The sequence below is a fragment of the Barbatula barbatula genome, assembly GCF_947034865.1.
Source record: "Barbatula barbatula genome assembly, chromosome: 24".
NCBI lineage: Eukaryota > Metazoa > Chordata > Actinopteri > Cypriniformes > Nemacheilidae > Barbatula > Barbatula barbatula.
The window spans coordinates 5,842,633-5,868,745 of record NC_136787.1 but is presented as its reverse complement, the minus strand read 5'-3'; the positions used below and the strand labels follow the sequence as shown (position 1 = coordinate 5,868,745).

Genomic DNA, 26,113 nt, shown 5'->3' with positions numbered 1-26,113 from the left:
CCCCTCAGACCCGCCCGCAGCGACGCTTCTCTATCTGAATGAGCGTACGAGTGTGTGAGCTTTTCAGCTTTCAGGGCCGAACACTGAGGTGTCAGCCCATCCGGACACAGGACAGCCATTATGGCCCTGCTCGATCTAGCTCTGCAAGGCTTTTCCATCTTCGGATTTCTGCTGTTTGTCGTCCTCTGGCTTATGCACTTCGTGTCCATCATCTACGTGTAAGTGATTTTTTTCTTGTCAATGTGGCATCACTGATTCGAGAGCGACAGACAGCCCGTTTAAACGCGGCACATCTATGAAGAACTGTAATAAAGCTGATTTAAAGTGAAGTCAGCCTGCATCGCTCGCTCGAGGTGCGGATGGGGTGTTGTGGGTCCGTTCCTCTTCGCCGCGTTGCTTTCTCGCTCACGCTGATGATGATGATGATGATGACGGTGTGTGTGTGTGTGTGTGTAGCGTGAAAATCACACGTGATTATATACCAGAATGTCAATTTTATAAATGTCAAAGGACTTTGCGTTATTTTACCGGAATTCTACACACATTACACCGCAAAGCTGACGTCGTTTCACACCGCTAACGCTGGTCGTTAGCATAGCAACTGCGCAGTGTCCGTGTTACGGTATTTTATTCTGCAGTTGACCAAACCCCCAAAAAGCAAACGTGTTTAATGTTTTTTGTCATTATTATTATTATTATTTATTATTATTTGTGGTGGGTTTCGGGGGTTCCAACAGTGTCAGTGTTCCCTCAGTCAGTCATAGTTAACGTTAGCGTCAGAAGACGGACAGATACATATACGTTTTTTACATGGGCCTATAAATCTAACATTGCTGTGTGAATGTGAATGTTTAAAGTTAAACCTCTCATTTTCATACATTAGCTGCGTTTATTATATGTATTTATGATGTAGTATCGTGTAAAGCCACACATCCCGTCAAGTTAGTGTACATATTTTATACACACCGTGTGTCAGAAGTTTGGACACACCTACTAAATAGTTTTTACTTTCTCCATTTTTTGTAGTAGTTGTAGTTCTTATTTAGGTGTCGTGGAAGTAGAGTGGTGTCGTGGCAAAGAAATGTAAAATAGGTTAAATCAGTTTTATTTTAACTTATGGAAAGTAGACGGGCTTTGTGTACATTACAATCTTGGGCATTTTCCCACTTTTCAGATTCTCTACCGATGGACATCTGTTGACCGCTTTTGCTTTGCTTTCGGATCAACTCTTACTATAAAACGGTAGTTTCGTGATCGAGAGAAATATACATTCCGATGAGAGTATGTCATTCGACACTATGGGTAGGCTGAATGAAACATTGGTTTACAGGGAACATTGGGTTGGGAGTTTCCCCCACCTGCAACAGTGTCATGTGAGTTGAATCACAATCCTATTCAAAAGAATGCACGAGAGGAACCTCCTGATCAGAGTTAAGCTGGTTGTGGAGCCTGTCTTGCTTCACGTCCGCCTGTCACGATGGTTTTTAGACATTTGCAAACTCCCAAATGATGTGTGCTTGTCTATCTGCTGATGCAAAAATGTCCAGGCTTAGGGACAAGGCCATCACAGTTCATCCGATTCAAGTGGGCCTCTTTTTGTAGACGATGTGTCATGTGATTTTACAATAAACGGTTAACATTTCTGCTTTTTTGTTTCGCATGGCTCAGGTCTGCAGTTTATATTTTCATTTTACCGCACAATCAAAGATTGGAAGATATACACACACTTGCTCGAAAATGATAAGATGAGATGCAAAGACATAACCAGTTGTTGTTTTTAAGATGGTCGCAGTTTATCTTTGCGTTTTTGACTAAACTGATCTGTACAGTTGGCTTGATAATGTTATTCTGGTCATGTGTATACGCCCGTTGAATTTGCAAGGGGAATGCTCAATACGTCCCTCAAAACCATATGTGCGAGTCATAAAACCACTCGTTCATGGTGGACTAATGTAAGATGATCTAGTGTCCACACTGGTCCGGGCATCTGGCTGTATTCTGGATCCCTGTTTGCCTATGACAAGTTGTAAAAGGTTTCGGGCAGATGATGTGCTTGCCTGACTGCTTCACATTCTGTTTCAAAGCTTTTGTGAACACTCCATTGTTTCCTGTGTACCAACAGCTAAGCTCAGTGGCTTTGAGGTTTGCTTATAAAACGGCAAACAAGATCGGTGCTTGTAACCAACCATTTGTATGTTTTTTGCAGTCATTTTTATCACAAATTAGATCTTGGTTTGATAAAGTGGAGACGGGGTTTTCTTCCGGGAAAGATAACCTTTGGCCCGATTGAAGAGAGGAAACCGCACTGTGTTTTTATGGACCGTTGTTCATTATGGTGTGCCTCCGACCCCATAACATCTGGTCATTCCACTGTTTTTCTCCATCGCCATTCGAGTCCTTCGCATTGATCCGTAGTCGGGCTGGTATGAAAGGACTCAGTTTCATGGATCAGGGTGTACCCTCGGGTCAGTAACTGACGGTGGTCCACCTGATGAATTCTTTTACGGGTCATCGGTGGTCAGTTGGTATATTTCTTTTTAGTTTAAGCAGGATAGTTCACCCAAAAATTTAAATTCTGTCATCCTTCATGTTGTTTAAACAAATTTGTATCGTGGTCTGTTTGAACCATCAATAACAGCTTTGGCAAATGACCATGGTATGAGCGGGATAATCCGCAGCTAGCCGTGCGTTAAATGATTTTAACGCACTTCGTCTAGCCATTTAAACCCTTCAACACATGGCTAGCTGTGGATTATCCCTTACGTATGACTCCTTTATCTGTGGAACACGAAAACGAAGATCATTCGAGAAATGTACCAATGTCCATACAGCGGTAGTCAACGCGGGCAATTGTGTTTAGTCGCCAACGTTCTTCAAAATAAATTTTTGTGTTCCGCAAAAGAAATAAAGTCACACAGGTTTGGAACAATACAAGAGCGAATAAACGATAAAATAGGTTTCATTTTTGGGCGAACTGCAGCATTAATACTCGTAATGTGTATACTCGGTCGACTAGAAATGGCTTTCACAATCCATTTTACTTCACTTTCAGTAATTTACATTTTCGTGAAACAGGATATTCAATTTAACTGCAGGTTGGGACCTGCGGTCTGTCCATCGGGAATTAAAAGGTGGTCTCCAGCTGGTTGGAGGAGAGGGGCTGATATGTATTAGTGCTTGATGATGTCGGATGAGGAGGAAAGTCGTTTCAGAGGCAAAAGACCAGAAGAACAATTTAAACCAAAAATAAGTTGCTAAATAATGTAACTTTCGTCATTATGTGTGTATAAATACAACAACACTGTTCAATGGCAGATTCAATTGCTTCTCACTCTTCTCGCACGGAATTGTTCTTAATCTTTATTACTAATCTGATTTTCTGTTTAATCTGCATCAAAACACAGGAAGTTTGTGTGACACTATTAACCCACTTCTGATCTTATGTCAGTTTTCAAATGTAATCTAGTCCCTTTAATGTCACATTAAAAGCATTAGTAGCGTAAAATAAAAATGAACACCATTATCGTAGATGTTCACGTGCAATGCATGTGTTTCAAGGTGTGTTGTTTCCATGACATAATTTGATGATTTGTTGTGTGTAGCATACCTTCTATACACCTTCACGCAGTTTCTGAAAGAGAGAATCGGGTGTTGGGTGAAGGAAAGAATTAATCAACGATCACAGCTTGGCACGGCCCTGCCTTACGGGGACATAGCATAAGGATGGGTCATTGTTCAGGGGTGTAAGAGAGAGGAATGCAACATTAGTGATGACACTGAGAGTTTCATTCATTTCTCTTCAACGCCTAGTTTCATTATTTCATATCAAGTTTAGTGAGCATGTGGATCACGCCTCAGAGAACCTCACCTAAGTGGAGTTCACTTCCTACTGGGCTGCTATTCCTGGTTCTCCAGCTTCGTTGGTTCTTATGTCATGCCTTTTGGCAGGCCGCAATAGGATATTTTTAGTTACATTTCTTTTGTGTAACAATTTCCTCTTTGCATACATTCGGGAAGTTGCCACTGTCATGGGTAGAATGGAACGCTGACAGTCATGTTGATGATTTTGGTGTGATCCTCGAGTATCATTTAGAGACTGCAATAATGACTAGATGGGTCACGAGCCAAGCCTCTGGTCTGTTATGATGCACATAATAAAGGGATAGTTGACCCAAAATAAACATTCTGTCATCTGTTACATCATTTTCCATCAACACAAAAGAAGATATTTTTAACCCTATGCTGCTAACTATTCACTTGCATTGGTGTCTATACAATAGAACTAAATGGGGGTCATTTTCACAACATTTTTCTAAATATCATCTTTTTTGCTGTGCGTAAGAAAGAAAGTCATAAAGGTTTGAATTGACAAGACGGTGTGTAAATGAAGACACAATTTGAAATTGTGAATTTGATTGCTTAAAAAAATAGGTTGGGAACACCATTCCTTGTTGCCTTGGCAAACGCCATTGTGAGAACATAAATTGACATGTAATATTTGTAGACCATAATCGAAACCATACGATTAAAAAAGTTATTCACTTTTTATTCCGGGAAGTCACCTGAAATAGCAAAAATGACCAATTGGTATGCCAAGCATTTAAATGCGCCTTCAGCTTACAAAATGACAAATCTAATGCTTTATTTATGTGTTGTATCGCTCGAGGGTGTTATTGTACTGGAAGCAATCAAAGCAAATGAATTCCCAATTGTTTAAAAAAATGTAGTCAGCGTTTATTCAAGGAACCTTTTTGCCGGGAAGGACCGGTTGGAGGACCGGGATTGTGGTGGACTGAGTCGGTCGAGTGGAGTTCAGTAAGGGAGGTGGGGAGATCGGGCTGTGCACCAATATTTATTAAAGCGTAAGAGAAGAAACAATGAGGAAGAGTGTCTGTCTGTTAAATTTCAACAGAAACAAACCTCAGGAATGACCAAAGTTTCTCAACAGCAATGTGAAAGATTTGGGTTAATGCAAAGATGCAAGAAAATTGTTATATTTCATCATATCTGGGTAGTTGACAAATATACACGTACATGTGTCCTATGGTGTGATGTAGCAAAAAAGTTGAAAACAAACTGTTAATATAAAATTGTATACTATTAATATTTATAAATCAAACTAGCATAAGAGATTTATCTTTGGGGTTTTTTCACATTTTGCTGTCACACCATTGGACACGTTTACGATTTGTTTGTCAACTACCCATATTAGTTTTTGAACTTATCCTAAAATATGTTAGAGTATTGTGTTGGTCAAACATGAATATGAACTTTTTTTGTGGTATTCAAGATCTGGCAACATTGCATCTTTTTAGATTTTTTGGCAAGTTTGTTTTCATTTGGAATTGGGGAGAAATGTCACTAGTTCACAGAATGAAACAAAAAAGAACAAAGAACTTGAACACGTACCTATAAATTGTGAATTCAGAAACACTGAAAACGACTTTAGTGTGGTCTCTTATTTTTATTGCGGGTATAAATTATATTATACTATACTATATTAACAGATCTCAGAATGAATTACAAATCTCAGAATTATACAGAATTGTACAAACCGATGTTTGATGCCGAAACTAATGTGCACAAAAATTGCTATAAAGATTAGAAAACTGTCGGCAGATTTTGGATCACACCTAAGGAATGATATTTATTGTTAACAATTGAAAAATAATTCTTAATGTTGGAGAATAAGACATCCGCACCATAACAATACAGAGGAACATTATCATTGGGATCATAAAACATTGACTGTCAGAACCCATTTGAGCATTAAATATGCAGCACACAAGCTTAAAATAAATATAATCTTAACGTCTGTTAGAGGGATAGTTCACCTAAGCTCATTTACTCACTTTTTAAACTGTGTGACTTTCTTTCTTCCTCAGAATGCAAAAGCAGATATTTTGAAGAATGTTGTTAACTTGACCCCATTCACTTGCATTGGTTTTGTGTCCGTACAGTCGAAGTGAATGGGTTCCAGTGCTCTTCGGTTACCAACTTTCTTCAAAATATCTTCTTTTGTGTTTTGCGGAAGAAAGAAAGTCATAAGGTTTGAAACGACAAGAGGGTGAACAATTTTGGAAACTATCACTGTCCTGTGAATGCTAATAAGGTTATCTTTTTTGTTTTTGGTGTGAAAGGGCCTTTAGTATAGCGAGCATTTATGCTGATGTTAAAATATCAGTTTTGCGTTCAACCTGACTAAATGATATTGTGTAACACTAATGTTCTTTGGTTTTTTATATCACTCTCTAGCGTTCTAGCTTAAAAGAAATGTTTAAAAATACATAGAGCCGAAGGCAACGTCAGCGTGTTTTGGCAGTCGACACAAACTACACAAAAAATAGCCAGGTTGCCTAGCTGTGGATGCACTGCTTTCATCCGGTACAACCAAATCTGCACATGTGGTGTTTTTGTTTCTGGCTTTTAAAAGATGTTGCTGTTCTGAAAGCTGCACTGCTTGTTCAGTGAAGCCACTGGCAAGCATGTGAAGAAATACTCCAGACCCCTCACAGGGTGACAGAGAGACAAGAAGTGCTGCCAGGAGGATGCTGGAATTGCTGTGCAGTTTCCCCAAGATTTCAAAACAGCCATAAACACTGAGATTGTTAACTGGATATTATTCACATCTTCGCACCAAGTAACAAAGTCAAGACTCTAGCACAGGCAGCACTGTCCTGACCACATCCAGATCCATTTATAGCCACAAGATAATACCACTGTGACTGAAAAAACACAGTCCCTTGTTTCTACCGGCCTAGACTTGAATCACTGTCAGACTTCCTCGCTCAGTCAAATGAGAGTATAAGAAATATCGTTCATGCGAAAGTTTAGTAACCTGTGACAGTAAACCTGTCTTTTTACTACAATTAGCTTATTCAAAAAGGGGTTGGTTTGTTGTTTATATTTTACTTGTACTCGCTAATCCACTGCAATGTATTAAGCAGGGCTCACATTTAGACAAGTTTAATAATATATGTGCACTGTGCACATTATTAATGTACATATTTAAGAAAAATGTGAAAACAAAATGAATGTTTATGTATAAGTTTCATTATATATAAATATAAACACCTAAATCAGGCCTGCAGGCTGCGAGCGGTTTTTGAGACAGTGCGAGCATTTTTCACAAGTACTCGAGAATGTGCAATCTGCAAATGTAGAATGTTTTCCTGTGGTTGTTTGGTGTTGAAAAACAAGTAGATATCGAGCCCAACAGTACAGGCGTTTATGTGTGAAGGCGGAGAGTCCCGACTCATCTAGTGATAAGTAAACTGCTCGGATCTAACAAACAAACTGCCCTTCCCAAACCCAGTCTTATCGGCTGTTTGGAAAAATAAACATGAACACAGTTCGTCTGTGAATAAGCATATGGTTTGACCAAGACGCATTCAGATAGAGTCATGAGTGTATTGAGGAATCATATTATCATATTATTATATTATACAAGTCCCTCTGAAATGAAAAAAAACTGCACATTGTCATTTCTCTGAGTCTATTTTTTATCAAAGTATTTGTCATTAAGGCCGTGTTCGGACTTGACTTATTTTTTTTAAGCTGCTAGCTTCTGTTTTACATTACAATCCGATGGAGTAAATCGTATTTACAAAAAACGTCCTGAGCGCTTTTTTAATTTTTAAATTCAAAACAATATGCACAGTGCACAGACTTGTATTATGTAAACTAAAATTTCATTCTGATTACACAACATGGAATTTATTTGGCCTTTATTTTGTGGTCTCTCTCTTTTTCTCTCCCTCTCTCTCTCACACACACCCTCTCTTATCACGTGTGTGTGTAGACAAAACCTAAATTGAAATAAAAATTACATCTAAAAGCAATATTTAAATAAATAAATAAATAAATAATACAACGATAAATAACAAAAAAGCATAATTAATAAAACATCAATATGAAAACTATCTGTATAAAATAAAAGCCACTTTAAAATAATGCTGCAAATACAATAAACTAAATAATATTAACACAACTAAAGTAGTAAATTAAAATAACTCCGTTTCTCTCTTTATCAAACACACAAGCGTCGTGTTTGTCTGCAGATTCATGCTAATGTGAGACTTCTGCTTACATACGTCAGGTTTGGTTCACAGGCGTTCTGAACAGACCTGTTGTGTGCTTTAATTTGGTTACTGCAGATAGCAGCTTGCAAATAGAGTAAGCTGCATTTGCCTCTGTGTCAGCAGTGCAGACCTGGATCTTGTTTCAGAATGCCAAATGCTTCACCACATTTTGCCAGAGAGACTCTTACAGCAGTCATTTTTAATGCGTATTTAATTAAGTATGTCTGCGTTCTTCAACTGATTTTGCAAAATGCTTTTCCCTTTAAAAAATATAATCGGAAATGATTTATGCAAGTTTTTTCCTACAGGCGCATGTTTATTACAAACATCATTTGTATTGATGTTGTCATTTAGGCTTCATTAAAGTGAATACTTTTTAGCGACTGCATGAAATGTTGGTGTGGTCAATAACTGCTGATGTCATTCTGTTTTAAATAGCCGTCTGCATCTTAACAAGAAGACCACAGACAAGCAGCCGTACTGCAAGCTGGCCGGGGTCTCGCTGCTGAAGCCCCTCAAAGGAGTGGACCCCAATCTAATAAACAACCTAGAGACGTTCTTCGAGCTGGATTATCCCAAGGTATTGTTATTTCTCTAAAGGTGCCATTCGAACAATTGTTCGTAGTTTCACAACTCTTATCACACCGTTTCTGCCATGCACATGAGTTATACTTTGTACTAGTGATAAAGAAAGTTGTCTGTCTACTAAACTGTATCCATAAATCTTTGATTTAACTGGGTGCAGTATATTAAAGTTACAGTGTCTCTTTCATAGAAGTTTCCAATTGTTCGCAATTGAAGGATTTTTGCACACATCCTGTGGGAACTGTATGTCCTTTCATCCTGTTGTGTGACGCACTTTTGCAATAACATCCTGCTTGTTAGTTTGTGTAAATTACATCTACAATTTTTTTCTGCGATGTGATCGTTCCTCGTTGAAGGAAGTTAACCATTCAAAACAATGTACCATTGTCCATATGCCATGTGGTAGATAGGATTCCGGTAGACCCTGTGCTATTATTGTGGAAAGGTACTTGACAAGCTCTCAGTATGTTCCAGAAAAGAACATCATTTTGACTTCTGGTGGATTGTTGCGTTCAACCTGATGATTGAATAGCCTATTTTAGAATTGATTTGATTGTGACTTCCTCTCACGTTTCCGTCATGCATTTTAACTAGTGATTTGTTTTTGAATATATAAACATTTGAGTAAATTAGCGTAAATTAGCTAGCATAGTAACAAAATGATGTATGTGTGCTATCAGGTAGCTTACATGTTTTAACACGGTACGATCATAAACCGGGGATGTTTTGCGTGATGTTTACTTATTAACATGGCGTAGCATGATGCTAGCATGTGTTAACGTGATGCTATCATGTTTTTACATGATTTAGCATGCGTTAGGACAATATTAATACATGTTTAAACATGCTAGCATCCTGTTAGAATGGATCATATTTAAGCTCATTGACGTCATGTTTAAACATGTTATCATCATCCAAAAGCATCTAAACATACAACCCCATGTTAAATTATGTTTCAACATGTTAGCATCCTGCTAAAACGTGTTGGCATCATGTTTAAATACGTTATCATCATCCAAAAACATGTTAACATCATGTTAAAACCCACTACAACGATGTTGAATCATTTTACAACAAAACAAGTTATGTCTTTATGATGGGAATTTGATTGTAAAAAATATTTTCTTTACGTGATTCGTAAATAGAGCTTAAAATTTCACTTCATTAGTCTTGACATTTCTAGTGAGATCAGAAGTCAATCAGGTTAGTGGCAGCTGTGTTGAGCTGTAATACAGAGGTTGCCAGATAGAAACATGCAGCATGCGTCTCCTGATAATACATACTTGTCTTTGTTGCCGAGCGCTAGCACCATCTAATTAAAGTGTTTCTATTTTGCATCCTGAGCGCGAAGCTTTGGATAGATCACTGATGCTTTTCTAATGAGATGCTTTTCCAGGTAAGCAGGCTCTGTGAAACAAGAGCTCCCTTTTGACATTTGTCAGAACTCCTAAATAAAAACTAGTGTGTAGTTTGAAATTCAACCCAGAACCTTTACGTTTATTTTGAGATTATGTAGAAAAACGGCTCATCATCTGTAATGGAATTAAAACAGACCTACTCTGAAACGATTCAGTTCCACGATTGACAGCTTTTCAGTAACTTAGGTCCCATAAATAAGTTATTTGCTTTCTATATTCACTATGTGCACAGTTACTTCTGTGTTTTTGATAAGCCAGCTCTGACATTTCCAGTGAACGGAGATCTCATTCTGAATATAATGATTTGATATTCACAAACAAAATTCAGTATGCCATTCAAAACCAACCTATGGATCTGTTTCCTGGAATGTGTTTTTTATGCATTTTGTGTTTGGACGCTTTCTAGGTGATACATGAACGCAGATAGAGCATGTTGGAGACTATTGTGTGGATCACGTTTAAAGGGATAGTTCACCCCAAAATTCTGTCATAAATACAATACAATACAATATTTATTTGTAAAGCAAATTTAAAAACAATCGAGATTGACCAAAGTGCTGTACAGACTAAAATAAAAACTAAAACACGAGTCTAAGGAAAATGATGACACAGCAGTAACAACAACATTAACCAATGATGAGGGAGTGTATGGGAGTGTAATGAAAACAGATATGTCTTTAAGAAAGACTTAAAAATGGAGGGGCTAGTCTAATGTGTAGAGGAAGATTATTCCAGAGCTTTGGGTCGAAAGTTGGTCATCGTCACGAGTTACTCACTCTCTAGATGTTCCAAATCTGTATACAATTCTTTATTTGGTTGAACGCAGAGAAAGATATTTGGACACATGCATGTAACCAAACAGTTCTTGGACCCCACTGACTACCATTGGTATCAAAAGTGACCCAGAACTGTTTACTGTCCCACATTCTTCAAAATATCATATTTTGTGTCCGGAAGAAACAAAAAGATTGAAGATTTGTCACCGTTATATAGAGAACATACAACTAGCAGTGAAATGCAGGTCAGGTCAGCTCCGAAGACACAACCCAACACAAAAGGAAAATATAAATAATATAAACGGATAAAGGTATATATTCTATGATAAACTGTAAATATTTCCATGAGCAGGAATGTGCAAACATATAGTAACTCACGGTGGTTACTAGCAGCAACAAAAAACAAAGCAGTCAGTGCTGTGTGCACGTAGCAATGTAACTAAATTGGATATCAAATGTTCTTTAGAGTACAATGGGTCCGGTCGCATGATGTAAACCAATTATAAAGTAACGTTTACTACTATGGTAGTCAATGGGGTCAAAGTACTGTTTGGTTTTCAAGCATTCTTCCGAATATCTTTCTCTTTGTTCATCCGAACAAACCAATTTATAGAGAACTTAAAATGTTTGGGTGAAGTGTTCCCTTAAAGGTGACTGTAATATTAACAGAGATATAAAAACCATCAGTGTCTTTCCGGTCTTCCACTCGAGGGTCTGGTGTGTGAAGTTAGCTGACAGGCTGCATTATTTCTGCAGTATTGCATTCAGACGTGCAGTTCGGCAGATGGGACATTCTGTTCCATTTTCCTCTCATCGGGAAACTGTTGAGTCAGGGATTGACTCCTCTCTCCAGTGTTGGAAATCAATGAGAACTTGACGAGACGTTTTTATATTGAAATGCGTATTGATATTCTTTATCAGTGATGCTTTAGATGTGCTATACTTCAGCTTCAGGCAATACAATCCGTTGGGAAAAGTAGCATCTTTGGAGATTCTACTTCTGGTTTGGAATTCTGCCGGGTTAAGACTCGTCAAGTTTAACTCGAGGCAGGGGTATTCCTTCCACTGAAGAATGTGTGTTTTTAATACGCCCACTGAGAAGCGTGCAGAATGGGGGCAAGGTGAGGCCGAAACCCAAACAGATTTTGAAAATGTGTCATCACTTCAGGCATTCCAGTGACAGGTAAAATGATGCCGTATGAGCGAAAGAATGTTCAGGCAGAAGGATATTTTCATTAGCTCCAGATTAGCATCAGGTTTATCAGACCATTTGCTTGTAAAGTTAAACATCTCTTCATGACGGCACAGGTCTAGCGTAGGCCTACATCGCTGCCAAATTAAAATAATTTTCATGAGATCTGAAGGGAAGGAAGGTTTCAGACGTTCAATGCAAATGCTTTTATTATCGCTTCCCTTTAAAAATAGTTCACTAACTTCCCTCTTTCGATCAGCTGACACAGATCTCTTGTTAAACGTAACACTGTCATGGTCATGAAATGTGTCTGATGTTTCATTGTATAAAAACCATAAAAATGATCATTAACTAATTATGCAATTCAGTTCTTTGTAAGTTTCCACTTGCAATATAGAATGAAGACACTTAATACTTTGAAAGACATATTGTCGTGATTGAATACGTTTATATTTTAGAGATGTCAAAATTCTGTAAATAACTAAAAGAATCATGATAAAGAGATTGTAACGACTAGCCAATCAACCTACATTGACAAGCTTATGGTTTCGTAAGAACCGAAGCATCGCAATTACGAACGTAAAAAACAATGCCGGTGCGACTCAAATTTTGGAGAAACGTTGTTTGAGCGTAAGAGTAAATGCAGTATGTACGTTTCTAGTATGAAAAATGTGGATGTCTCAAATAATTGCATGTGATAAGATAATCGGATGATTCTTGACCGCCCTGTTAACAGCTACGTCAGACAAACTACCCAATAGGACACAAACATCTGGGAGACGTCTATTTAATGTCTGATTTACATCTGCAAGACGTATTTTTTTTATTATTTGCTCATCTGCAATACGTTTCTGCGATGTCTCCTGTCAGACGTCCTAAGATGTTTATGATTTACAATGTATGTAAAACTGCCTTTTTCGAAGACATTTACACATCCGATGTATTCCAGATCTTTAGCAGACATCTCACAGACGTACCTGTTCTATCTGGGTGTATTTATTTGCATGGGGGTACAAATAGCATTTAAAAAAATAAAATAAGCAGGTGACCGAGCCCACATCGCATCTGAAAGAAACCTCTCTGAAATGTCACTCGACCCTCTATTGATCTCTCCATTTCCTCATACTCCAAAATTCGCATTGTTTCCGAGCCTCAGGCACAACTCGACCCCAACTCCATGAAATGTACCTGCAAAAAAAGTGCGACGAGCCACACGATAAATCGAAAGCTTTCAGGAACGGCTGTTTGTGGTATTGAGCTTGTCGAAAGGTAAAAACAGACCTGCTCTATTACTGGAGAAGCCACTCCCCCCTCCTTCCACTTCATAATACTTAATAGCCACCACGTTGCCATGACGATGGCACCGAGCCTGGGAGCAGAGAGACAAAGGGCCTTTTCTGCATGCCCAGAGATGCTCGTACGCAACAGTGACCCCGAGTGAAGTAATGGTGCTGTGTTGAAAGAGTGGGCGGTTTTACTTCAATCATTTATAAGAGCTTCCCCTATGGTTTACATCCAGTCTAGACCATGAGAGTTTCTGAATGACTGTGCTGAGATCAGACGTATCTTTTCCATCTGAACGTGGGCATTTGTTTGATAGATTTGCGCGTGGGTCTGCGACCCGATGTTGTGGATGACACGGATACCGTGAAAATTGAAACCAAGGGAAAATTCAAGCATGCCTAAATTGGTTTGTCCGAGCTTTTCTTTCAATCTATTTCTTTAATAACACAAGCATCTAGGGACTGTTAAACGATTAATCGCATCCAAAATAAAAGTCTTTGTTTACATAATATATGTACTGTGCCTATTAATTTTGTATTTATAAACACATACATATACATGCATATATTTAATGTACGTATATACGTACAGTATATTAGTGCCAGGCAACGATTAAAACCTGTAATCGAATGACTTTTCTGTGATTAATCGCATTGTTAAAGGGATACTCCGCCCAGAAATGAAAATTCTGTCATGAATTACTCGCCTTCTAATTGTTCCAAACATGTATACATTTCTTTTTTCGGTTAAACACATATTTTGAAATAGTGTTAGCAACCAACAGTTCTGGGGCACTTCTGACTACCATTAAAAGTTTTCCTACTATGGTGCTTCATTGGTGCTTCAGAACTGTTGGTTGCTAACATCATTCCAAAATATTTCTCTTTGTGTTCAACCGAACAAAGAAATTTCATGTCTGAGGGTGAGTGATTCATGACAGAGTGTCCCTTAAAGCGAAAAATTCAATAGTGAATGCAAAAGTAGTGCACATTTATTTGAAAAGTATCGCTATATGAACAAAAGTGCAATAAGACTTAGTTTGAAAACACTTAAGAGATTTAAAACGAAATTTCCATGTAACAGTCAGGTAGCTTTCTCCATTCAGTTCGGGTGTTCCTGATCATGTGGCTTCAGCAGTCTTAGGCCAAGTTACAGATTGCAGTTTTAATTCGAATTATTGAATTTGTTTTCCTGTGTGTGTGTTTTAGGGATTAGAGTCGTAAAGCACATACACACGTGAGCAGGATCAAAATTAAAACCAACATTTAGTTAAATAAATCCGCCAAGAGAAGGTGGAGATCACCGGTCGCACAGTCAGGTTTTGGTGTATTTAAACACCCCGAGCTGATGTCCCGGTGTGTTATGGCAACTGGCAAAAGCACTCTGGAAATTAAAGCTTTGTCAAAACATCAGTTGGATGGACGCACCAGACGGGGAACAATATAGGTTAGGTGTGTCCTTCCAGAAGGCAAGCAAACATCAAACTGGGCAAACCAGCACGGCACACACCGAAGCTGCACACTGCACTAGTGCACTTCACCATTAAACATGCCTTTCTAAAGCCTATCAGGTGGCAAAATTCACTGCAAATATATTGTTTCTCTTTAACTAAAAAAGAGAAACAATGGAAGCGTTTAGCTAAGCCGAGAACTTATCTTTTAAAGTTGTTCAGCCCTCTTTAAACGTTGGTGGAGGATTATGTTTCCTGATTGATAACATGGGCGTTTCTTCAGCTGTGTCTGCTTTTGTTCAAATAGTGACGGTGTGAAAATGTTTTTTTTATTAAATCGGTCCAAAGGTTAATAATAGACGCATCACAGGAGAACTCTGTGTATCTGAATTCTATGAATGTTTTGAATGTCAGCATTGTGCTTTGAACCGATACTGGGAACTCGTGAGAGGTCAGGTACACGAGCGCAACTTCTCTTCTTGTCAAACGTCCGTTCGATTCTTTGTATCTGACGGTTAGCTCTGAATTTGCTTTGCTGTGTTGGTGTCCATGACCTGAAAGGGAGAATTGTCTTGCAGGATCTTATTGTTCATCATGAAGCGTGAATTTGGTGGCTTTATTCTCATAGCGTTTCTCGTCTCTGGCCACTGTTCTCCTGTATCTGAAGCTTTTCTCAAACGTTTTATTTGAAATGTTTCAAGTGCCGTCAGAGCGTTGTTTAATGATTAATCGCGATGCAGAATAAAAGTTTTGTTTTCATAATATATGTCTGTGCATATTAATTCGGCTTTGACACGTACATAATACATGTATATGTTTAGGAAACATTTGCATGTATTTATTTCAATGATATATAGTTCAATAAATATATTCACATTTATTCTTTTGTATATTTTTGTAAATGTATGCACGTATGTTTTCATAAAAACAAAATGAATATGCACAGTGCACAGACATATATTACGTAAACACAAACTTTTATTCTGGATGCGATTGTTATTTTTCACAGTGTTATTTTTTCGGATTTTGTGCTCCTAGTTTATCAGCTTCATATTTTAGTGAGTGGAAAAATAAGCTCTTTTACTCTGTCAGTCAGGTTTTGGGTGTGATCTGCGATTTATATTATCGCTGTCGGTGACAAACCATGAGAATGCATATTTCAACACACTTAACAGTTGAACAACTTGTCCCTGTGAGATACTTAGCAATCAAGATCTCATTCCATTGTGTCATGTACGTGAAGGCATTCATGAACGTTCCAGCGGCACGTTTACTGATGTACTGTTTGTTTTTATAAGCATATATTATGATTTTTTTTAAATGATGAAATTATCCTTTTTTCCGGTTTATCGTGTGGCTTCTTCCCTCACTTTCTATACAGTTTTAATAGAGGTTGCTCTTTGAGGAGATCAATAGACGATCGAGTCCATTTCTGAGGTGGCTTCTTTCTTGTGCATTACGGAACCTTATCGTGCCACTTTGTAGCGTTTTATTTTGGGCTGAATTATTGGCAGTAAGTTCACACTGTTTGCATTGGAGCGTATTGTGCATAATGTTTTTTGCATCACGGTACTTAAAGCAATGCGTCCTATTAGGAGTTTTTTCCGTTACAGCACACAATTCGTTACTGTGTAACATATAAACCAAACCAAATAGTTTATGATACCAAACTTAAACAAAAATGCCTTTATTTACAATAAACAGAATCAGTACGTGACAGTTTTGGCTTCTACGTGTCTCTTGTTATCTGTCAACAATATTGAAACATTGTGGTTGTATACGCAGCCTGAGAAACTCGCATGGTTCTGTGTATGAAGGCATGTTACATAACCAGTCTGTTTTGGCATATGTCAATTTACTGACTTGACTTCAGTCAAAGTATTTGATTTCACAGCTGTTAGAATCACAAACCAAACTCATGAGATGCACTTTTCTACTTTCCTTAAAGGTTCAGTGTATGAAATTAAGCACCATCTAGTGGTGAGGTAGCAAATTCCAACCAAGGGCTCACACCAACCCTCCCTTTCAAAGCGCTACGGCACCCTCTTTGCCGAAAGAGATAGCGTATAGCAGATATTTTCACCTCACGGTTATCAATATGAACTAGATGTCTTCTATCTGACTCAATCTGGCCATGCATTCCTGTAGAACTGAATAACCGTGGTTTTATTACAGTCATGGTCAATTTGCGGTTACTTTGGTTTTATTGTCCTTCCCATTTTCATTGCGTCCGTCCTTCGACCAGGTTGTTCAAAATGTGCATCTTGTTTTCCACAGTATGAAATTCTGCTCTGCGTCCAAGACCACGATGATCCGGCCATCGATGTTTGCAAAAAGTTACTTGGCAAATATCCGAACGTCGATGCCAGGCTTTTCATTGGTGAGTATGTGAAAGTAAATCCTATCTTGCTAAATAAAAACAAGGTGGGAATGAATCGGACTGCCTCATCTCGTTCAGCCATCTCCTAGTCTGTGTTCAAGGAAAAGGTTTGGCCCCGGAGGAGTTGCTTAAGAGGATAGGACGACCCCTGTGTGCGTACCGCGAGTCTTCTGTGTGTATGTAAATGTACATCAAAGAGTTGATATTGATTCTTGCTCATTAGGAGCAGCTGGTGCTTCTCGCTGGTGTCTCTCAGGGGTCCTGTTATCCGGCCCACTGCCTGTAACCTATCCGTTACTGCTCCGGCAGTCAGGGGAGATGGGGCGGTGTGCGGATGTCAACCTCTGAAGTCTTGTTAAGAAACACAGTGTCAGTGACGGTTGTGTTGGGTTAAACATGTCAAAAGTGTCTGTCAGCTAGTCGGACAGCGGATAACGTGCCGTGTAGCGTAAAGATGTAAAAGTATGTATTGGGACAAAAATGGTTAGATATTTATCATAACAATATGATGATTGTTTAATCCTATCGGATGAGCTGGCAACGCTGACATGCGTTAAAGTTTATGATGTTAAATGTTAAAAAAAATGTCTGTGCTTTCTAAACTCCTTTCTGAATTTAAAATTTCATGTTAAGATTCAGTTTTTATTCATTTAGAAACCGATGGATCAGTTAAACCTTGAATCGGTTCTTTTTCAGTTTGGGGGATGTGCTTTGTTTATATATGTAAAGTGATATTGATGAGTTAGAATAAAGAAGTCATTTGCTCTCCGTCTTATTTCAGGTGGGAAGAAGGTTGGAATCAACCCCAAAATAAATAACCTCATGCCAGCTTATGAAGGAGCAAAATATGAACTTGTCTGGATCTGTGACAGTGGCATTCGGGGTAAGTTTGCTAACCTGCATTTTAATGTTAAAGGGATAGTTTACCTAAAAAGGAAAATTCTTTCATCATATACTCATGACGAGTTTATTTTATAATTATTTATTTTTATTAATAGCAATTTAATATTTATCATTAAAGGCAGAACGCATGATGTCTTAAGGTGCTAACTTTAGCCTGCTAGCACTGAGATCATGATCCCGGATGGATGAATATATAAACAGAACCAGTCACAACCAATGGCTATCGTCAAAACATTCGGCCAGAATGTTTTAATTGGTCGAACATTTTTTGGTCCTACGCCGTTCACAGATGACATATAAATACAAATAAATATTTGACCGCTTTACTTCTTGATTGCTATCAGGATGTGAAGAGATTTCCAACCGGCAAGATAAAAAAATGTCTTAACAGAATCGTGCATTCTGCCTTTAAAATAAGATCTTTTCAAACCGTGGCCCTATAAAGCCGTTTCATACTTGATACTGTCTATGTGCAAGATTTCTTGCATAAATGCATAAAAAGTTTATATTTTTTCTAAAGTTATAAATGTCACTTCCACTTAAGTTACCAGTAACTTGTAACAGCATGTCTGAGAGTCTTAATTTCGGGTTTGGGTCGCTTGACCTGGTTTTCATGAGCTTGACCCTTGAATAACTGTAAAGCAGTGGTAATTGTGAGCTAATATTCAACAGTAAAGCCAGACACACTGACTGATATGGCCAATCACATGACTGAGAAGGTTGGACTGGTTCACGGACTGCCTTACGTAGCAGACAGACAAGGATTCGCCGCCGCATTGGAGCAGGTCAGAATCCTTCAGCGTTAACCTTCTGATATCCTCATCACATCACTGTTTGTGTTTTACTGTAGAACTCATGAAACTAGAGACACTGATGTTTATTTTAAATGAAGGTCTGTGTTGTGCCCTGTCATGATGTAGTCAAAACGCTGAGGTAGTTTCCAGGCTGTGCTGTTAGTAGAAACCAACAAAAATGGGACACCGTATGGTGAAGAGTCTTTTGCCAGATCGATGCAATATTTCAATTCATTAACTGCTGATAGTTATTATTTATTCATGAGGATTGGAATGCGGCTCTAAATGGTTTGGCTGGTTAGAACCATAATTCCTTTATTTCAAATAAATAGGGCTGGCTAATGTGAAATGTAAAAATATGAAATGCTCATTCGATGCCAACGTTTGTGAATACAATCAATTACAAGATATTGCAATGGATCAGTTTATAAAAAAGTATTTTTGGTCATCTTTAGTTGTTTTCAACGCTGCAGCAGTAACTTCTGTCTCTACTGCCATCTCTGTTTGAAACATAAAATTGCAGGTTTACTTGTGTTTTGTCTTTACATGTGTGAAGTCAAATGATGTCAAACTGACATTTTACGCATAATAATGGTTATAAATTATTATCAGATTTCTATTGTGAATGTTTGACAATTTTTTGTTAGTTAACTTTTGACTCTCTGTCGCCATCTCTGTTTGTAACATAGAAAAACGTACAATACATTATAAAATGGTTAGTACCAGTCCTTGCTTTTGATCGGTCAATAGCTGTGTTTTATTCACATCAAGGTTATTTTAGTTTAACAAAATGTAAACGTTTCTGTTTATTAAAATCTGAATAAAATATTGGCCTTAATCGTTTTTCTCAAATTAAAAACTAAATAAAATCGAATGTTGCCTGAGAAATTAACTGAAATAAATTGAAGGCACTAAAACTATAATAAACTAAAATGAAAAAGAACAAATCTTATCTTATATAGCAACATGAAAAACAATAAAATGACTTTGAGAAATTCAACTAAAATAAACAAGAAGCTATATGAGCAAAAACTAAAAACAAAGCTTTAATATCTCTGACTCACATACCTTATTGCTTAAAAGCTTACCTTTGTACATTATGGTAATGTTTGGAAAATGTTTTCAACACTGAATGTTAAGGGTTCTTGCTCAAAACCTATATTGAACCCCCCAAAAAGTTGTGCATTGCAGCTTTAATAAATATTGTCACTAAACTAAATGACTACATTCAATGTCAAACTACTTGTCAAAAGAAGTATTTATAAACGTGACACTTGTAAAGCAGAACTTGATGAATTACACACCGATTATTGGAGTTATAAACACGTCCGATGTGAAATCTTGCAGGTGTACTTTGGAACATCACATCCCCGTTCCTACATCTCAGCCAATGTAACAGGAATCAAGTGCGTCACAGGAATGTCCTGTCTCATGAGGAAGGACGTCCTGGACCAGGCCGGCGGGCTGTTCGCCTTTGCCCAGTATATTGCTGAAGATTACTTCATGGCCAAGGCCATCGCAGACAGGTCTGTCAGTCTGTCCTGTGTGAAATATCAGTACAGAGTGCTAATAATTTACAGTAACACAATCTGTCAGCTCATTCTTTTATGGCTTTGGCTTATTATCCTCTATCACTTTAAGCATTCGTGGTTTTAATCTTCATATGATTATTATCAGGAAACTTTTTCTTATTCAGAACACAAAAGAAGATATTTCGAGAAATGTCTATGTGGTTTTGCGCCATACAGTGGAAGTCAATGGGGGTCAGTGCTGTTTGGTTACCAGCGTTCTTCACATTATGTCGTCTTTTGTGTTCTGCAGAAGAAATAAAGTCCTACAGGTTTGAAATGACATGAGAGTGAATAAATATCTATAGAAACTATAAATGTAATCGTGCTAAATCTCACACGATGAGTGATCATGCACAAGTAGCAAAACATCCCTTCAATGTGTGTTCAGTATCACAGAATTTTCCAAAAGGTAGATTTTAAGCTACAGTCTCAGCTGGAAGCGTGTGCTTTCATTTGCACATGCACTGATGTGTTTTCTCTCTTGCAGAGGATGGAAATTTGCCATGGCAACGCAGGTAGCCATGCAGAATTCGGGCTCGTACTCCATTGCGCAATTCCAGTCGCGCATGATCAGGTACGACGGATGTCAAATCAGCTTTTTTAATGTCATGTTGTAATATGTGGCCTAGATGGTTTATTTCAGATCTGTTTTTTATCATGTTGACATCTTGTAGAAAGAACGATTCAATGGCTGCATTAGATGGTATCATCGTCTCGTGTTGTTCAGAAATGCAAACACTTTTCTGCTTGGTAAACGCTGTATTCCTCCTATAGGTGGGCCAAGCTGAGAATCAACATGCTGCCATTCACCATCTTTGAGCCCATCTCTGAGTGCTTTGTGGCCAGTCTCATCATTGGCTGGGCGGCCCATCATGTGTTTCGCTGGGACATCATGGTGTTTTTCCTGTGCCATTGTCTGGCCTGGTTCATTTCAGATTACATTCAGCTCAGAGGAGTACAGGTAAGGCCACATTCCATTTGTTTTCTGTTTAATTTACTACGGCACATGCCGGGTTTTATTCATTGCATTTTAAAGTCCCCCTGTATTCGTTAATTTTATCCGTTAAAACTTTTAACATAACTCAAAACATTAAAATGTCATATTTAATTTCTTTATGCCCCTAAATGTCATTTTACCCTCTTTGTTCGTTTAGTATACACAGATCCTTCAATATGCAAATAGTCCCTGCTTCCACCCAATCACAACAGCTGAAACTACCTGATGCACTTGATTGATCACATGTTTGCGATGTAGAAAGCAAAAGCAGTTTCAAACCATTTTTAAACACCACGTAGATATAAACCTCATTACAAATAGATTTTCACTGTAGGGGATTTTAAATATTAGATATACAATATTTATGATGTGTTCACACCAAACCAAGCACCGTGTTCCTTCCTCTTTTTTACTCATGAGAAATGTTTGTTCTTTTCATGTGAGTGACGTGAGGAGCATCTTCACATGTATGAACGTGTCAAATTGTCGCGGTCAATGAGCTCTCTGCGCTAATTTCTCGATATAGTTGACATAATTTTTTACTTGTTTTTAAACTATCGATGTGCGTTCGTGCGATCACAGCACCCATTTCGCATCTTTTTTGCGTCTGTTCGCATCTTTGCATTGACTTTGTATGTGATTTACTCCCGCAAATCGCATAATTGGGGCGTAGTGTGAACACAGCATTAAATATAAATCTTCTGATTCCTTGTATGTTCATATTTCGTGATTTAATATTTTTTTGCTATTCGTCATTATTGTTAGTTACCCTTTATGTGTGTTTAATACGTTTAACAATGTGTGAAAAAGCAGTTTTTGCAACAATAAAGCAAATCTCTATAAACTAAGATTTTCTTTTTCAGTATTCGAAATGTGCAAAAATACAATTCCATTTTTCTATTTTAAATCGTTGAGCTGACCAGTATCGTTTTGTAATCCTCTGCTCTCTTCTTTCTCAAAGGGTGGAGCTCCCTCTTTCTCCAAACTGGACTACGCAGTGGCCTGGTTCATCAGGGAGTCCATGACCATTCAGATCTTCCTGTCAGCTCTTTGGGACCCCACGATCAGCTGGAGGGCGGGCCGCTACCGCTTGCGTTGCGGCGGTACAGCGGAGGAAATCTTGGATGTTTAACCAGCAACAAGTGCCAGGGACTAATGCACTGTTGGTCGAAAACAAAACAAAACAAAAGAATTGTGGACTGCGAAACCCGGGCGCAGATGGACTAACGAACCGAAAACTCCAACTTCTGATAGTTTTTAACCTGTGACTTAAGCTTGAATAGATGATTTATGTTCTCGGTGCTTATGTTTTTTCTGTGAGGTCTCTGACATATTGAAGCCTCGTTCTAGATGAGCCAAAAGTTGTGAATGGGTGCCGATGTGAAAAACAGTGGAAATGATGCTCTATAACATGGTCGCACTTCACCGCACTTCAGTGAGCATCGCAAACGTCACTTAAACGCATCAAATTTTAGTTTTTAAGTTTTTAATGTACTGGCAACATGAAACATGTCCATTTTATCATTTGTCTGGAGTAAGGATACGGCTTTTAAAGATGATATTAGCAGGAGCGTGTTTCGAAGCGTTTTAAAACTGAACGGATCACTTTGCTTATCACAGTTTTGCTCTCAGTGTACAGCACTCTTGCCATAATTTTTAAACGTGAGGACTTCTGAATGACCGAGATCGATCCATTCAGGTCCATTTTATGTTTACTAAGAGCAATACTTTCTGTAGATGCCGAGGTTAAACGTAAGTTTGAAAAGTGACAGCGCAACGCTTATCCTCAAACGTCACAGGACTCGTAAATGTCTGAAGAAGTAGAACAGTATTTAAACACAAGGTATAAAGGTTTAGTCTGAGCTTTAGTTACCCTCAATATGATATTTGCTGATTTATTCGGATAGAAAAGAGTGCCATTTGAAAAGCAAGTTTTCATTGAATTTATTTCTTGGTTCCCCTCTTTTATAAACGCACTCGTCACTCTTATTCCTTGTGCAGGGTTTGCGTGACACAGGGCATTCTTCTTTCGAACTGCGTTCGCTGTATTTTAACTGGATACAAACGCACAGTTTCAGTAACAGCTTGTCCAAACATTTCATCTAATGGCATTTCATTTAGCCAATTTAACCCGTGACGCAAACTGATCGAACCGATTTTTATTTCAACTTTTGGAGTTAATTCGGCGTGAAATTATGACTGAGATGATGACTGAAATGATTAAATAAATGGCAGATGTGTGCCGACAGGTATACAATCTGATTCATTTCAAAACAACCCTTGTGGGCAAGAGCGATATTAGTCATTTCCTCATTCTTTAACCTATTTAGCATCGCAAAATGCAAACAATCGCCATTGTCTTCTTCCCCTCGAATCTTCCCAGCAGTCGTGTCTTGAAGAACCGCTTGTCTGATTCCCAGAATCACACGCTGTTGTCGAAAAAAAAGCTTTTTCCTCATTCCTTCAACTATCGCTTGTAACAGGATTCATGGCTTTTATGATTAAGAACCCATGCCAACACTGGCAGTATTGTTTTAAAGATAACTTCACTGACATTCACCAACCCGATGTGTGTGAATCAGGAAAAACGTGTCGGCATGAGCAACGTGCATGTGCCTTGATTCAATGCTGCCATTCAGTTTTTCTCATTTGGAGTTTAAGACACCGTTTTAGCCCAATGCCAAATTGTTTTTATAAGAAGTATTTCTTAGTTTTTTAAATTCGAATGAATTTGTTCTGAAGAAAACTCTGGGCCGACCACTGAAATAAACGTGTGTTTTGTGCACGAAGCCAAGAAATGTACACTCTTATACTTAACGTGGCAGTTTAAGTACGAGTCGGAAATAAATCAGTTAGCAATAATGAGATACTCGCGTTGTAGGATTAATACTTCTATATATTGAGGCTGTGAACTATTCGCTTCCAGACCCATTTTTTGTCCAGATTTACTATAATAAACATTTCAAATGTTTTCTTTTTTCAGATAAGTCGTACCTCGCACAAACAATGGGCTTCATTCGTAAAACACAAACAGAACGTTTTTCGTAAGAACATTTAGTTCCTTTTCACACACAATCGAATCATTTGTAAAAGCGTACTTTCGTAAATTCATGCGTTGAATATTAGGCAATAATGGTTTCGCGGAAAATTCAGTGCAACAACTTTTACGAATGACTTTTTACGTTAAAATTTGTTCTGTCTGGGTGTCGGGTTTTTGGGCTCGGTACTGTTGTATGAAAACATTCATTGTTTATCCATTGTTAATCAGTAACACTTGATACACCACAACACAAACAAAAGCGCTTTGGTTTGGGAAGAGGAAGGCTTGGTTTTTCATAAGTTCCTCGGTTGAGTTTCATCCCAGATCTGTTAGTTTCTTATCTTAAGTTTGTGAAACGTGTCAATAAGTCACTTGTAAATTGACCTCATTTTTGGAAAGTCTACAATGCACTGTAAATTTCCTGTTTAGACTTTTCCTTTCTGTGTGTCTGTAAGCGATTCTTACTGCAGCTTATGACCTGATATCACAATTCTGGAGGGATTGTGTTATCAAAACATCTTGTGGGGAGTTGGACTTTTTTTTCAATATGTGTACAATTGTATCTTTGTCGATAGAGTTTTATAGATGGCTGGGGGCCCACATGGTGTCATGTGAAAACGTGCGGACGCATGAGAGTGCCGGCAGGTGACGCGCAAGGTTTTGAGACATGTCCAATATGCATTTAAAGGTGTAGTTCAATTTAAAATGAGCATAGTAACTTTTATTCCTACTATGGCTTATTTTAAAAGTGAACTACACCTTTAACGTGTCATGTCCTGTGCTATGTTTAATATATTTTCACTCTTAATGCAACGTTTCAGCGTTCTATCATCGTAAACGAGCAAATCGACCGTTTTCGGTCACCAGTCGGAGACGAAAAAAAGTCTGATTGTGATCCACTGCTTCTTTTATGTGCTGTAAGTTGAAGCATCATTTTTTCAAAGAAAATGTACAGTTTATTTATGAAGTTTGGTTGAAAACCGTTACGCACACTGCTTAATGTAGCTTTAATTTATCAAGTGGTTGTTTATCCTCCACGATTTCTGTTCCTATTTCAGCAGTAGTAAGGCTGGACAAACTTCAGTTCTTTTGAATATCTTGTGTTTGTTTTGTAGATGTTGTGTAATGTACTCTGGATGAAGAACGCATTAACCACAGCAGGAAACTGTGTTACAACAGATAAATTAAAGCTTTATCAAGCAATTTAAAACCTTTATTCTGTATCTTTATATTGAGTTCTCATTTTGGCGCTGGAACATGTTTCAGGAGGCATGTGGACTAAGCGGTTTAGCTAGATGCAGTCACAGCATAATAGCTCTTTTCAGAACTTGTTTTCCCCCCAAAGCCCTATTTTAGACTTGTGAATGTGACATCATTACTGCACTACAGACTACTCAAAACAGGAAGCGGGCAATAAAACTTAATGTAACAAAACTGGAAGAAGCGACAGTAAAGTCAAAAATATATTTTGTGTTCTGCAGAGGAAAGAATGTCATTTGTGGGGAACTATCCCTTTAAGAAAGCTAGCTGAAGAATCAAATGTGTCAAATAGACAAAGACATGATTCACAACAGATAATACAAATATTATTAAAGACGATATTTATCATTATTTATTCAATAAAACAAAAACATCTGAATTT

General features: G+C 38.0%; 1 protein-coding gene across 1 annotated transcript; it reads left to right on the top strand.

Annotated features, from left to right (window-relative positions):
• ugcg (UDP-glucose ceramide glucosyltransferase) lies at window positions 1–26,113 on the top strand. The gene is made up of 9 exons (XM_079448581.1): window positions 1–218; window positions 8,520–8,661; window positions 17,064–17,166; window positions 17,948–18,049; window positions 18,742–18,854; window positions 20,211–20,389; window positions 20,922–21,008; window positions 21,209–21,395; window positions 22,393–26,113. The coding sequence occupies exons 1-9, from the start codon at window positions 121–123 to the stop codon at window positions 22,561–22,563; spliced, it is 1,182 nt and encodes a 393-aa protein (XP_079304707.1). The 5' UTR covers window positions 1–120; the 3' UTR covers window positions 22,564–26,113.